This window comes from Ranitomeya variabilis, chromosome 4 (genome assembly GCF_051348905.1).
Source record: "Ranitomeya variabilis isolate aRanVar5 chromosome 4, aRanVar5.hap1, whole genome shotgun sequence".
In the NCBI taxonomy this organism is placed as follows: Eukaryota; Metazoa; Chordata; class Amphibia; order Anura; family Dendrobatidae; genus Ranitomeya; species Ranitomeya variabilis.
In genome coordinates this window covers 64,143,897-64,160,105 of record NC_135235.1, presented here as the reverse complement: position 1 = coordinate 64,160,105, position 16,209 = coordinate 64,143,897, and the positions used below count along the sequence as shown (strand labels likewise).

Below are 16,209 nucleotides of genomic sequence, written 5' to 3'. Positions count from 1 at the left end.
GCCATCGCTGTCATTCTTTAAGTCCCCCTTGTTCACATCTGGCAGCTGTTAATTTGCCTCCAACACTTTTCCTTTCATTTTTTCCCCATTATGTAGATAGGGGCAAAATTGTTTGGTGACTTGGAAAGCGCGGGGTTAAAATTTCACCTCACAATATAGCTTTGACGCTCTCAGGGTCCAGACGTGTGACTGTGCAAAATTTTGTGCCTGTAGCTGCGACGCCTCCAACACTTTTCCTTTCACTTTTTCCCCATTATGTAGATAGGGGCAAAATTGTTTGGTGAATTGGAAAGCGCGGGGTTAAAATTTCACCTCACAACATAGCCTATGACGCTCTCGGGGTCCAGACGTGTGACTGTGCAAAATTTTGTGGCTGTAGCTGCTACGGTTCAGATGCCAATCCCGGACATACATACATACATACATACATACACACACACACACATTCAGCTTTATATATTAGATATATATATATATATATATATATATATATATATATATATATATATATATATATATACACTCACTGGCCACTTTATTAGGTACACCTGTCCAACTTCTTGTTAACACTTAATTTCTAATCAGCCAATCACATGGCGGCAACTCAGTGCATTTAGGCATGTAGACATGGTCAAGACAATCTCCTGCAGTTCAAACCGAGCATCAGTATGGGGAAGAAAGGTGATTTGAGTGCCTTTGAACGTGGCATGGTTGTTGGTGCCAGAAGGGCTGGTCTGAGTATTTCAGAAACTGCTGATCTACTGGGATTTTCACGCACAACCATCTCTAGGGTTTACAGAGAATGGTCCGAAAAAGAAAAAAAATCCAGTGAGCGGCAGTTCTGTGGGCGGAAATGCCTTGTTGATGCCAGAGGTCAGAGGAGAATGGGCAGACTGGTTCGAGCTGATAGAAAGGCAACAGTGACTCAAATCGCCACCCGTTACAACCAAGGTAGGCCTAAGAGCATCTCTGAACGCACAGTGCGTCGAACTTTGAGGCAGATGGGCTACAGCAGCAGAAGACCACACCGGGTACCACTCCTTTCAGCTAAGAACAGGAAACTGAGGCTACAATTTGCACAAGGTCATCGAAATTGGACAGTAGAAGATTGGAAAAACGTTGCTTGGTCTGATGAGTCTCGATTTCTGCTGCGACATTCGGATGGTAGGGTCAGAATTTGGCGTAAACAACATGAAAGCATGGATCCATCCTGCCTTGTATGGAGCATCTTTGGGATGTGCAGCCGACAAATCTGCGGCAACTGTGTGATGCCATCATGTCAATATGGACCAAAATCTCTGAGGAATGCTTCCAGCACCTTGTTGAATCTATGCCACGAAGAATTGAGGCAGTTCTGAAGGCAAAAGGGGGTCCAACCTGTTACTAGCATGGTGTACCTAATAAAGTGGCCGGTGAGTGTATATATATATATATATGTATATTATTGTGGATAATATATATACCGTGTGTATGTGTATATATATATATAATATTTGTGTATGCTCTTGGAGTTACTGGAATCCACATCCATGTTATATAATGAGTTCAGAGTGTCTTTGTATCTGGCATTCAGGGTCTGTGGAAAGTTGGGTATGGCCCCCTATTGGCTTGAAGCATTCATCTTCCTTGTACGATCCTGTTTACAAAAGCCCCCGATATTGACATGTGTTTATATAAAAAAGAAACTACTATATTCCATAAACGAATATCCAGCCAGACAGTATGCATCAGGTCTCATTCAGATATATATATATATATATATAATTTTTTTTTTCATTGCATTTTACAATTTTTGTGTCTCCATTTATGTTTCATGGACAAGTTTTAAGTTTTACCATCAGTGAGGCTTCCTTTTTTTTTCTTGAAGAAGAAATTCAACATTTAAGTTGCTTCTACCCAGTCAGACAGCAAAAATCGGTCAGTGCTAGGATGCAACACGGATGGCATTTATAAGTGCTGTCACTTTTTTTTTTTTTTTTCCACAGACCCCTTGGCTTGATTGGGCAATTTTGATCCCGAAATCATATGAAAAAGGGCGACGTCTCTTGAATTTTTTATTTTTGTTTGTGTTTTCCCTGATAATCCACCCACAGAGTGAAAGGGACATGTGAGCAACCCCATAGACTATAATGGGCATGTGTTGTGCCAGTGAAACGCGCGCATGTGTCGGCGGTATATACACCTACAGTGTCCTGGATTCTATATTATCGGTGCTGTGTGGTGGATTCCTATAAGTGTCTTATGATTTATTGCCATACGCTGGAATCTGAGGCTTTCCCCGTATTACATACCATCCCTTTTATGTTAAATACTGTTGCAGAAAGATCCCGCTGTCATTGCGATTACAATAGTAATAAATTCCGATTTAATGTACACTTCCGCCTTTCCAGAAGGCCGCCGCGCCGATATTGGGGCCGTTTGCAGCGAGCGCATTAGTAAGCGGTCATGCCCCTATTAAAAGCGCCTTTGTCTTCCTGTAACTAATGGCTCTTTCTCCTGGTTGTGACAGCGAGCCGCGCACATTATTTTCTCCTGATATTGTAATAATAATGAGAGCAAATTAGAACAATCCGTTTACACAGATAGCTCTTGATTGGAGACGAGGCGCAATATGGCAACAGGCAATCCATCTTGTGGCTCCTGTCACATTAACTCCGGCAGTGTGAAAGGATCAGGCGGGGCAGCAGGATCCCGGCCAATCAGAAGGCGGAAATTAATGACGGCCGTATTGTTCTGTGATCAACCTTTTAATTAGCAAGACAGGAGATGGAAGAAATAATCTCAGCCCACAGCTGCCGACTGTCATTCATGTTTTTCTAAAGAGGGAAAAAAAAAGGTGGGGGAGAAAAATCCATTGGTTCAGAATGACACGCTTTGTCTACAGCCGAAATCTGCTTGTGGTGCCGCGCAGGCTACGTATGTCTGCAGAATATCGCAGCCCTGTTCATGCTAATGAGCCCGCTCCTTCCTCCCCATCACTCCGTGATGTCTCCATCCCAGCCATATATGTAGATTATATATATATATATATATATATATATATATATATATATATATATATATATATATATATATATATACACACACTGTATATATATATGTGGGTGTGTATATATATATATGTGGGTGTGTGTATATATATGTATGTGTGTGTGTGTATATATATATATATATATATATATATATATATATATATATATATATATATATTTTTTTTTTTATTTTTTTTTTATTAATGCACTGCCAATGAAACAAATGATCACGTTAGCCAAGGTTCCCTTGAAACAATCAGCTTTGGCCCAGCTGGCCGCCATTGCACACAAAAATGCTCCCGTCACTTTAGAAATGCTGGCAGAGTCCTTTACCGCATTAGCATTTTAATAGATGAATAAAAATTGGCTTATTAAAAGGGCCGATTCAGGCACAACGTTCTTTATACACGGTGGTAGGACGACTTCTCTTAGCGGAATAACTTTATTATTATTTATTATCATTATTTCATGTCCCTGCTTTGCTTTTGCCTAATGATAATCTGCAAATAAAAAAAAGTATTCCCATATGCCATCCTCCGCGTCTGTATGTCCATGGACACCTCTTGCGGTATTTTTTAAAGACCTAGTCGTTGAGCATGCTCCTATCTTCACTGCTTGTATCAGATCACTTTTATTCCGTGCAGTGAGAACGGCGCATGCGCATTCTCGCTATTTTAAAGGGCCGTGGAATCGTAATTTTCCCTGGGTATCCTGATCCCATCTGTAGGACCACCCTTGCCTATTTTCATCTCTTGACCTGAGAAGCGTATCTCAGCCATAGGGGGGCTGCTTTAGGACTGCAGAGGGGATGGCTAAAGGCACAAAAACATTTTTACAATATATTAATAAGGTTTTCTGGGAAGAACTACCTTTGTTCCATCTGCCTGTGCTGCATTAAAATAATAGAAAGAGGTGTTGCTCACCCTCCCCAGGTCCAGCGCAGCCTCTCTGCCTGTTCTCCAGTCCAGGACTACAGCACACATTACGCTTCAGCTAATCTCTCAGCTCAGAGAAATGTGCTGCATACATCGGATACCCCTGTATATCCATCTACATTCGTGTGTGTGTGTTTTATTATATATTAAACCATGGGTCATCACCACCTTTATATATTTTTCACCAGATATTTTTGCTTCTTTCGCCTTCTGAATTGATGTTTGACTTTTATTTCGTGGGTAAATTCTCTGTTCTCCATTGTTGAGAAGGCAGTTGGTGTTAATAGAATTCTATGGAGGAGGGAGGAGCTAGAGGCCGACACACATTCTGCTGGAAGAAAAGCTAGTGCATTTCTCTAATAAGATATATTGCGATTCTTATATTCATTTGTATTGATTTATGAAAAAATAAAATTAAAACAGTTGCACTTTTAGATTTATTACCTATTTTTGGGACAGACTAGATTTTAGATCATGGATGTTCAACTTCTGTCACACCCGATAAACTGTGTGGAGTATATTGTATGTATGTCCATACATTGAATGGAATAATAGCACAGTATGCAGGGTCAAGGTGCAGGGGAGAGCGATTATAGCGCTCACTGTGTATAGATTGCTGAGTGCTCACAGACCCTGTGTCGCCCCTATGACTTGGAGCGAGCGGCTGCAGGGAGAATAGAACTTCATTTCCTCCCTGCAGCCTGACTTACAACTTACAATAAGACAACCAGATATGTAGAGAACCGTTGTTACTTGTAGATTAGTACGATGGCTGCAGGTAAATACTGTTTGTTTTTATCTCAGGTTTCCTTTTAAATAGAAATAATTCACTATACAGTATTATTATTACCGCCAAGGGCTTAAGCCACGGCAGTTATCTGGTAATTATCTGCAATCTTGTAGTGTATTTAAAATCCCCTTACAGTCCTGCAAGTCAAGCGGTAATCCTATACCTCCAGGGAGCGCATCCAATAATAATCCTATATAAAGGCATTGTATAGTAGTGTAATAACAACCCTACAGCCAAAAGAGTCTAACCGTCATCTTTCAGAAATATATGATCTTTTGGCTCCTGATGTTTATATGATTACTAGACTGTGGCCCGATTCTAACGCATCAGGTATTCTAGAATATGCATGTCCCCGTAGTATATGGACAATGATGATTCCAGAATTCGCGGCAGACTGTGCCCGTCGCTGATTGGTCGAGGCAACCTTTATGACATCATCATCGCCATGGCAACCATTATGACATCTACGTTGATACTGTGCCCATCGCTGATTGGTCGAGGCGAATTCGCGGCAGACTGTGCCCGTCGCTGATTGGTTGAGGCAACCTTTATGACATCATCGTCGCCATGCTGTGCCCGTCGCTAGATTGTGGCCCGATTCTAATGCATCGGGTATTCTAGAATATGCATGTCCCCGTAGTATATGGACAATGATGATTCCGACTGTGCCCGTCGCTGATTGGTTGAGGCAACCTTTTTGACATCATCGTCGCCATGGCAACCATTATGGCATCTACGTCGATACTGCGCCCGTCGCTGATTGGTCGAGGCCTGGCGGTCTCGACCAATCAGACGCGGGATTTCCATTATGACATCATCGTCGCCATGCTATGCCCGTCGCTGATTGGTCGAGGCCCAGGCGGCCTCGACCAATCAGAGAATGAATAAATGGGACAGACAGACAGACGGAAAAACCCTTAGACAATTATATATATAGATAGTTTCTAACAAGAGTGATTGCATTGTGGGAGATATATCTTTTTAAAGGAACACTCCGGCTTTTTATCTTTTTATATTTTTATCTTATTGCTCCGTCTATTAGCAAAACATGAGTGTATGTGTATGTAGTGAGTGCAATACCATACTTGCCCATTGCAGTCTCTTGACATCTCCAAGGCTGCTCCTGTCTTTGCGCTCCTGTCTTTGCGCTCCTGTCTTTGCGCTCCTGTCTTTGCGCTCCTGTCTTTGCGCTCCTGTCCTTTCTGGGAACACGTGACCACATTTGTTCCTTTCTGACTCGTGTAGCATCTTTTAGTGTGGGGCAGAGGTAACTTTTTCAAGCAAGCCTGTGTGACGCCGAGAAAAAAACCTCATCCAGAATCTCGGGCTTTAAACAGAATCTGTCAGCGGATTGAGCCTTAAAGGGCCACTGTCACCCCCTCCAGCCGTTATAAACTAAAAGAGCCACCTTGTGCAGCAGTAATGCTGCATTCTAACAAGGTGACTCTTTTAGTTTTTGGTTCAAGTATTCCCAAAATAAAGCGTTTTGAAACGTATCCAAAATACCTGTCTTTAGCTAGGGGGGGTCCTCACTCCCCAGCTTGAACCGCTACTCTGCCGTCACTCAAATCTTCAGGGGCTTTCGGCGCCGCCCCCTCCGCGCTTTTTTCGCTTCAAAACCGGCGTCTGCGCTGTGTTTAAGCTCTGGCCGTCTGACGTCCCAGCCAGGCTTGCAGACTGCGCCTGTGCGGGCATTGCGGCCACCCACCTTGGGAATCCTAGCCCCGCAGTGTGTTATGCATTATGCACAGTGTGGGGCTAGGATTTCTGGGCATGCGCACTGCGTGTGTCAGCCTGTCACCCAGGTCCCCCGCCTTACAGCGTCTGTATACTGTATTCAGCTGATCGTGCCTCCTCATACAGTACACAGTACAGTACAGTATACAGTATACAGACGCTGTAAGGCGGGGGACCTGGGTGACAGGCTGACACACGCAGTGCGCATGCCCAGGAATCCTAGCCCCGCACTGTGCATAACGCATAACACACTTCGGGGCTGGGATTCCCAAGGTGGGTGGCCGCAATGCCCGCACAGGCGCAGTCTGCAAGCCTGGCTGGGACGTCACACGGCCAGAGCTTAAACACAGCGCAGACGCCGGTTTTGAAGCGAAAAAAGCGCGGAGGGGGCGGCGCCGAAAGCCCCTGAAGATTTGAGTGACGGCAGAGTAGCAGTTCAAGCTTGGGGAGTGAGGACCCCCCTGGCTAAAGACAGGTATTTTGGATAAGTTTCAAAACGCTTTATTTTGGGAATACTTGAACCAAAAACTAAAAGAGCCACCTTGTTAGAATGCAGCATTACTGCTGCACAAGGTGGCTCTTTTAGTTTATAACGGCTGGAGGGGGTGACAGTGGCCCTTTAAACTAAAGGCAAGGCCATAATGGCGCTGTGATGCTGACTAATATGATACCTTAAGGGATCCGCCCAGTGGCTGCTGAATATTCGCCTTGTGAAGTTTTCATAAAATGACGTCTCCTGCTGACAGGTTTTCTTTGAATTGAGAAAGTGTGCTCCAATATTCACAGAAGATGCTACATGATCCGCAAGGTCTGAAGATCCCAGCCATGGCAGGCGCCTGATTGGAAATGGCAGAACAGACGAACCAAAAAAAACTGGAGTTTTTTTTATTTGTAGATTTTGAATTTATTTTATGTAACTTATTATGCAGAAGTCATCTTGACTGAGATGCATTACAACAGTTACATAGACCATAGATGGCAACAGTCTGGAGCTTTTCATTGACCTGTATGGAAAAGTGTCCTGTACAGAAGTCATTGTGCAGGGAGGTGGAGGATGTGAGCTGTGACCATCACGTTTTGTGAATGCTAGATCCTGTGCTACCTATATACAGGTGTTTGCCTTCATTATACTTTATACTAGTGACTGTGATGATGATGAGATGACTGCAGAGGATTGATCTCTACACAACAGGCAGAGGTTGATTGATGGGCACAAAGTTTATATATAGATATAGAGATACATTATTAAATATGTATGCTCGGCCTAATTGAGCATGCTGAGGTTTTGGAGTTGGAAGCTATAGCGGTCAGATGAACAAGTACAGTATTTTGCTGACAGATGAAGAGAAAGATACTGTATCCTTGGAATTATATACGAGCTGTTTTTATTTCTACGCTCTGTTCTCTCCTGAAATATAACCAGATTAGCAATTTTTTTTAGAAATTTCCCCTTTTTCACCTCCATCAATCATGAAAGTTCCCTTCTTGTTGGTTTTGCGTCTCCCTTTACTTTGTTCTCTTGGGGGCGATTGTGTCCCCCTGATTATGGGATCCTCCAGGTTGTCTCTCGCAGTGGGAGTATGTGACCGTGAAACATTGCTCCTTTTGGAAACATTTGACAAACCTATTTAATTTCTTACCGCAGTAATTGTACAGAAGCAGCTTATTTTCTTTACAGTACATCTGTTTTCAAGGACATCACATTTAGGGAAACGCATTTAACGATTACTTAACAAAATGCTAGTTGTTAATGACATGAGTCAGCAACTTTTTTCCTGGACCTGTTTGCTAATGTCTTCTTGTACCGCAGCAAAAAATTAGCCATAAAAGCACTGACTAATTAATGTCACTGGCAAATTTTCATACATTCACATTTTTTTGTAATGGAGTCATCCTCTAGTTTACTTTTTGTTCTTTCAGTATGTTTATTTATTTTTCTGAATACATCTCCTGAGTACAGGATAAAAAAAAGAATTTTTTGCAAACATTTTCAGGAACATTTTGATATTTACCAGGTGCCATATTTCAGTATAATGCAACTTTATGGAGTAATATCTGGCCGTGTATCCATAGATTTGATAACCGGAAGTTCTCTGTTGCCCATAGTCCTTCCTTTACATACATCATTGGATCATGTTAGAGGTACTTGGCGATGACCTCAAATTTGCCAACTTTTGAGCTGACCTTTTCCGGTAGAACAATGCAGTGATAAAAGGACACCACCAAGTTTTGTTTTAATGTAGTCATGCCCCTATGTTTGGACCATGCCACATACTTGCCTGCATCCTTTCAAGTCTCGAAAACAGTAGAAAACTTATGGTGTGAAACTCTATCTGGAATGCTTGGACAAAAGCCTGAAAGATTTAACTACTCCTTTGGGAGGTGCATTCTTTTTGGGAGCCTCCCAGAGGAAAGTCTGTTAAAATTTTGACCTTCTCCCCTCCCAACTTGTTCCAATTTTTGGGGTCAGTTGTTGGTGATAAACCTGCCTTGTGTTTACAGTTGATTGATTCTGCTTTTTTTTTTCCATTGCTCGATTTACCAAGTTTCCACTGTGTCTAATTGTACATTTATGTAGTAATATCTGCCAAATGTACAGTCGGACAACTGATCGATGACCCATCTCTGGTTTGTATAGATGTCATTTCCAGTGTCAATTTTGAGACTATTGACCATGAGCACTTGCTTGAGATCAGATTCCAGTAGTCTCCTGGTCATTGGGTCCCTTTTTCAGATAGAAAAGGGTAGAAGATCTGTGGAGCACAAAGCCCAAAACTGTAAAGAAAAGTTTGTCACCTCTAATATTCAAATGAAACCGTTTATGCATTCACATGGGGGACTTGGCCTCTATAAAAAAAAAATCATACTTGTAGTGCAGATTTTAATTATTTAGTTTTATGTAAAAACTGTTTTATTGCACATCTCATTGAGGGGGCATCAGTGCACCGTTCTGTCCCCCTAAATTACCGTCATCGGCCTCTCCCTTTTTGGTCATTGAAAGCGCTCCAAGGAGAGCTGCCTTTTGTTAAATCCTTAGGCCTGAACACACTGATACTGCAGGAGCAGACGGCTCTCGCAGTGTCAGTGTTTTTGCAGACACCCTCTGATTCCTCTGCCCTCTCTGCAACAGCTCACTGCACATAGTATCGCTCAGCAGTGGACAGCCAATGCTGACAGGAGAGGGAGATTAGAGCGCACCCATTGACACAGCAGGAGCTCACACACACAGTAAGACCATGCTCTTATCTCCTTCTCCTGTCAACATTGGCCCCCTGCTGCATTGTGATCCTGTCTGCAGCATTGTGATCCTGTCTGCAGCATTGTGATCCTGTCTGCAGCATTGTGATCCTGTCTGCAGCATTGTGATCCTGTCTGCAGCAAGCGGCCGCTGTAAACAGGAAGGGGAGGCAGAGGACACCTATATTGGGTGAGCTGTCAGCTCCTGCATCGCCAGTGTTCAGGGCTGAGGATACAATACAGGTAGCTCTCTTTGGAGTGCTGTCAATCATCACAAGCGGGAGGACGGAGGTTGGTAATTAAATGGGCTGAACATTGGATTGAGCACTTACCCACACCAAGAGTGCACCAAAGCCTCTTTAGTTTTATAATATAATAAATATAATAATGAATATAGAAATGGTCTCAATAACTTATTGGGGGTGACACTCCCTTTAAGACGTTTATACACATCACATACTTATCAGCTGTCTCTCCCAATCCCTCAGCAGACACTTAGGTGTTGAATGGAAAAAGCAGACTAGGCGTCCACCTCTGGCGGAATGACAGAAGAGTTGGATATTTGCATTTAAGGTTCCCGATCCTTTGATCTTCGCTGTGCTCTATTGTCAAGGGAGAGTCTGGAGGCTCAGCTTCATGTCAGATGGTCACCACTGAAGGTTGGATGTGGCCGACTTTACTACAGTGTGTACTGGCGCCCTTATGGAGCTTGGTTCTGAGACCTGGGCTAAGCAGATGAATGGTAAGGAGGAACGTTTGTAGGCAAATTAAGGGATCCGTTTCCTTAGAAGCAATAAGGTGGTCTCAGAAATTGAGCGAGCACAAGACTCTTCCTTTCTAGTGATGAGCGAATATACTCGTTACTCGAGATTTCTCTAGCACGCTCGGGGGTCCTCCGAGTATTTTTTAGTGCTCGGAGATTTAGTTTTTCTTGCCGCAGCTGAATGATGTACATCTGTTAGCCAGCATAAGTACATGTGGGGATTCCCTAGCAACCAGACAACCCCCACATGTACTCATGCTGGCTATCAGATGTAAATTATTCAGCTGCGGCAAGAAAAACTAAATCTCCGAGCACTAAAAAACACTCGGAGGGCCCCCGAGCGTGCTCGAGAAATCTCGAGTAACGAGTATATTCGCTCATCACTATTCCTTTCCATACACCAATGCCATCAGTGTTCAGAATCTGCCATTTTTATTTTTCAAAGAATTTTGTTCTAATTATTAGTGAACTAACTAGTTTTTTGCAAAAATCCTTATTTTTCTCTTCTAAACCCGTGCCGTTTTTAGTTCATGACGTTGATGAAGCCTACTCGCCTCTGTGTGTAGCTTTCAACCTATTGTATATGGTTGAGAAATTGCCGTCATTTGTGTCCCTCCAGGGGCAGGCGGCGAGTAGAAACCAGCTGCCAACGACGCGTGTTAGAGGCAGAGCTGCCAATCACCCGATACTTCATAAAGCAAAGTCCCAGCGCATGACACACTAACCAGGGCTGTGGAGTCAGTGACCAAAACCTTCGACTCGGACTCCTCAATTTCCATGACTCCAACTCCACAGTCCTTCCAGGGCTGTAGAGTAGGTAAGCCAAACCTCTGACTCCTCAATTTCCATGAAACCGACTCTGGCTCCACCAAACTGGGATCCGACTCTACAGCCCTGTTTCTAACAAGTCTTTTACATCATATCTCAGCTGGATTCAGATCTACACTGCTAAGTAGTGCTGTATAATATCGTACAAGCTGCGGCTGCTTCTCTTAGAGAGCTAACCAAGGAATGAAGAGCAAGACTCCCTCTCTGTGCTGTATATAGAAGACATTATAGCCGTAGTTTCCCCTGCAGCTGGGAAAAAAGGTTGAAATTCAGAATACGCAGTATATGGTAGCCAGAAAGTGTTATTCCGTATGTATACAAAGGACCGTTTAACCTCAGAAATGACTCCAAACCCTTTCTAATTCTACCTTGCTCAGTTAATAAAACACTTTTATTGTCATTTCTTGTAGTTTTTAATTTTGGGGGGGGGGGGGGGTCGGTGATATTGTTTTCACATTAATTGTTGTAAAAAAAAAACACCTCTCAATCTGTACAAATTTCAATCGTTTATGTAGATTAGCAGTCAGCAGCTTGGTAGAATTGATATAAAGTTATCCTGTTCTAGTGAATGGAGGGATGATTTGCTGCTTTGGTTCATAGTAAAAATTACAAGCTGTGATACCAGATATTCTCTTAAAATGTGGCTTCAGTTAGTAAATTATACTATATTATTACTACCGGTGATTGCCCTGTATTCTCGGTGTCGCTGTACCAATATGTTCGCTGAATTTTAATAAAACCTGCTCTAGTGATCAATTAAGTTTTTTATTTCTCCTGTTCTAAGATCTCTCTTTTTATCTAAAGACCCTCTTCGAACATTGACTGTTCTAAGTAATCACAAAAATATACTTTCAGTTGTCATGTTATTTAATACAGTATGTAATGCTTAAAGTAAAACCAAAGTCTCATTATACTGTGAGTCAAGCTTTTATTGAACTGTATATTGATTATCCTCTACATTTTTATGACCATGTATTGATTTGTCTCACACCACCATAAGTTGTTGCATCTTTTTAGTATTGTCACTAGAGTTGAGAAAAATGATTAGCGGGATCCTAGTTCCACACCACCTGTTAAGAGTCCTACAGTCATGGTCAAAAGTATTGACACCCCTGCAATTCTGTCAGATAATACTCAGTTTCTTCCTGAAAATGATTGCAAACACAAGTTCTTTGTTATTATCTTCATTTAATTTGTCTTAAATGAAAAACCACAAAAGAGAATGAAGCAAAAAGCAAAACATTGATCATTTCACACAAAACTCCAAAAATGGGCCAGACAAAAGTATTGGCACCCTCAGTCTAATACTTGGTTGCACAACCTTTAGCCAAAATAACTGCGACCAACCGCTTCCGGTAACCATCAATGAGTTTCTTACAATGCTCTGCTGGAATTTTAGACCATTCTTCTTTGGCAAACTGCTCCAGGTCCCTGATATTTGAAGGGTGCCTTCTCCAAACTGCCATTTTTAGATCTCTCCACAGGTGTTCTATGAGATTCAGGTCTGGACTCATTGCTGGCCACCTTAGAAGTCTCCAGTGCTTTCTCTCAAACCATTTTCTAGTGCTTTTTGAAGTGTGTTTTGGGTCATTGTCCTGCTGGAAGACCCATGACCTCTGAGGGAGACTCCGCTTTCTCACACTGGGCCCTACATTATGCTGCAAAATTTGTTGGTAGTCTTCAGACTTCATAATGCCATGCACACGGTCAAGCAGTCCAGTGCCAGAGGCAGCAAAGCAACCCCAAAACATCAGGGAACCTCCGCCATGTTTGACTGTAGGGACCGTGTTCTTTTCTTTGAATGCCTCTTTTTTTCTCCTGTAAACTTTATGTTGATGCCTTTGCCCAAAAAGCTCTACTTTTGTCTCATCTGACCAGAGAACATTCTTCCAAAACGTTTTAGGCTCTTTCAGGTAAGTTTTGGGAAACTCCAACCTGGCTTTTTTATGTCTCGGGGTAAGAAGTGGGGTCTTCCTGGGTCTCCTACCATACAGTCCCTTTTCATTCAGATGCCGACGGATAGTAAGGGTTGACACTGTTGTACCCTCGGACTGCAGGGCAGCTTGAACTTGTTTGGATGTTAGTCGAGGTTCTTTATCCAACATCCGCACAATCTTGGGTTGAAATCTCTTGTCAATTTTTCTTTTCCGTCCACATCTAGGGAGGTTAGCCACAGTGCCATGGGCTTTAAACTTCTTGATGACACTGCGCACGGTAGACACAGGAATATTCAGGTCTTTGGAGATGGACTTGTAGCCTTGAGATTGCTCATGCTTCCTCACAATTTGGTTTCTCAAGTCCTCAGACAGTTCTTTGGTCTTCTTTCTTTTCTCCATGCTCAATGTGGTACACAAGGACACAGGACAGAGGTTGAGTCAACTTTAATCCATGTCAACTGGCTGCAAGTGTGATTTAGTTATTGCCAGCACCTGTTAGGTGCCACAGGTAAGTTACAGGTGCTGTTAATTACACAAATTAGAGAAGCATCACATGATTTTTTGAACAGTGCCAATACTTTTGTCCACCCCCTTTTTATGTTTGGTGTGGAATTATATCCAATTTGGCTTTAGGACAATTTTTTTTGTGTTTTTTTCATTTAAGACAAATTAAATGAAGAGAATAATACCGAAGAATTTGTGTTTGCAATCATTTTCAGGAAGAAACTAAGTATTATCTGACAGAATTGTTGGGGTGTGAATACTTTTGGCCATGACTGTACATATTGGAGGAAAGTGGTAGATAATTTGGATTTATGTTATGATGGGATGATCTGAACATACAATGGGGAATATACCGTAAGTATCGGTATTTAGTACACTGCCCATTTTGCAACTTTTCCCGCCTACAAAGAATGGAGAGGTCTGTAATTTTTATCGTAGGTACACTTCAACTGTGAGAGACAGAATCTAAAAATAAAAACCAGAAAATCATATTGTATGATTTTTAAATAATTAAATTGCATTTTATTACGTGAAATAAGTATTTGATCACCTACCATCCAGCAAGAATTCTGTCTCTCACAGACCTGTTAGTTTTTCTTTAAGGATCCCTCCTACTCTGCACTCATTACCTGTATTAATTGCACCTGTTTGAATTTGTCACCTGTCCACACAATCAATCACACTCCAACCTCTCCACCATGGCCAAGACGAAAGAGCCGTCTAAAGACACCAGGGGCATAATTGCAGACCTGCACAAGACTGGGATGGGATATAGGACAATAGGCAAGCAGCTTGGTGAGAAGACAGCAACTGTTGGCACAATTATTATAAGGCTGGGTCTCCATTCCTGCCTCTTGGGTAAGGATCATACTGAGAAAGGCCAAGAATCAGCCCAGAACTACACGGGAGGACCTGCTCAATGACCTGAAGAGAGCTGGGACTACAGTCTCAAACATTGTCATGAGTAACACACTATGCCGTCATGGATTAAAATCCTGCAGGGGACACAAGGTCCCCCTGCTCACACCAGCACAAATCCAGGCCCATCTGAAATTCGCCAATACCCATCTGGCTGATCCAGAAGGTTAAATGAGACCAAAATAGATTTTGTTATCAACTTCACTCACCGTGTTTAGAGGAGGAAGGATGAGTAGTAATGATGAGCGAATATACTCGTTACTCGAGATTTCTCGAGCACGCTCCGGTGTCCTCCGAGTATTTTTTAGTGCTCGGAGATTTAGTTTTTCTTGCCGCAGCTGAATGATTTACAGCTGTTAGCATAAGTACATGTGGGGTTTGCCTGGTTGCTAGGCAATCCCCACATGTACTTATGCTAAAAAATACTCGGAGGACCCCCGAGCATGCTTGAGAAATCTCGAGTAACGAGTATATTCGCTCATCGCTAATGAGTAGAACGTAAGGAACACGATACCAACTGTGAAGCATGGTGGAGGAAATGTCATACTTTGGGGTGCTTTTCTGCAAAGTGGACAGGACGACTGCACCGTATTAAAGGTGCATGGATGGGGTCATATATCACAAGATTTTGTCCAGCCACCTCCTTCCCTCAGTAAGAGCATTGAAGATGGGTCGTGACTATGTCTTCCAGCATGACAATGACCTGAAACACACAGCCAGTGCAACTAAGGAGTGGCTCTGTAAGAAGCATTTCAATCTCCTGGAGTGGCATAGCCAGTCTCCAGACCTGAACCCAATAGAAAAATATTTGGAGGGATCTGAAACTCAAAGCCCAGTGACAGCCCTGAATCCTGAAAGATCTGGAGAAGATCTGTATGGAGGAGTGGACCTAAATCCCTGCTGCAGTGTATGCAAACTTTGTCAGGAACTACAGGAAACATCTGACCTTTGTAATTGCAAACAAATGTAAATGGTTACATTTGTACCAAATGTTGAGTTCTGTTTTCCTATTGTATCAAATACTTATTTCATGCAATAAAATCATACAGTGTGATTTTCTGGATATTTTTTTTTCAGTTTCTGTCTCTCACACGAAGTATGCCTACGATATAAATTAGACGTCTCCATTCTTTGTAGGTGGGAAAACTTGCAAAATCTGCAGTGTATCAAATACTTATTTTTCCAACTGTAAATTTTTACAGCGGAGTCTGGAGAGAAAGCGATGTGCCAACAGCTATCTAATGTGTATTGCCAGCGTTCGAGTCGTACGCAAGCTTAACCCCTTCATGACCTTGGGATTTTCCGTTTTCCCGTGTTCGTTTTTCACTCCCCTCCTTCCCAGAGCCATAACTTTTTTATTTTTCCGTCAATTTGGCCATGTGAGGGCTTATTTTTTGCGGGACGAGTTGTACTTTTGAACGACATCATTGGTTTTACCATGTCGTGTACTAGAAAACGGGAAAAAAATTCCAAGTGCGGTGAAATTGCAAAAAAAGTGCAGTCCCACACTTGTTTTTTGTTTGGCTTT

At 42.4% G+C, this 16,209-nt stretch overlaps 1 protein-coding gene across 11 annotated transcripts in view; it reads left to right on the top strand.

The window, feature by feature from the left end:
* The window catches only part of BTRC (beta-transducin repeat containing E3 ubiquitin protein ligase), a 344,864-nt gene that overhangs the window by 231,665 nt on the left and 96,990 nt on the right, over positions 1 to 16,209 (top strand). Inside the window, exons 1-2 of one of the 11 annotated variants that reach the window (XM_077258628.1) lie at positions 9,856 to 9,974; positions 10,220 to 10,473. The exons of 9 other annotated variants lie outside the window; for them this stretch is intronic. In XM_077258628.1, the coding sequence (XP_077114743.1) occupies positions 10,471 to 10,473 (3 nt within the window). In that variant the 5' untranslated portion in view covers positions 9,856 to 9,974; positions 10,220 to 10,470. Of the gene's footprint in view, positions 1 to 9,855; positions 10,023 to 10,219; positions 10,474 to 16,209 lie in introns of those variants that run through there. One more of the 11 variants, XM_077258627.1, reaches the window with a different exon arrangement.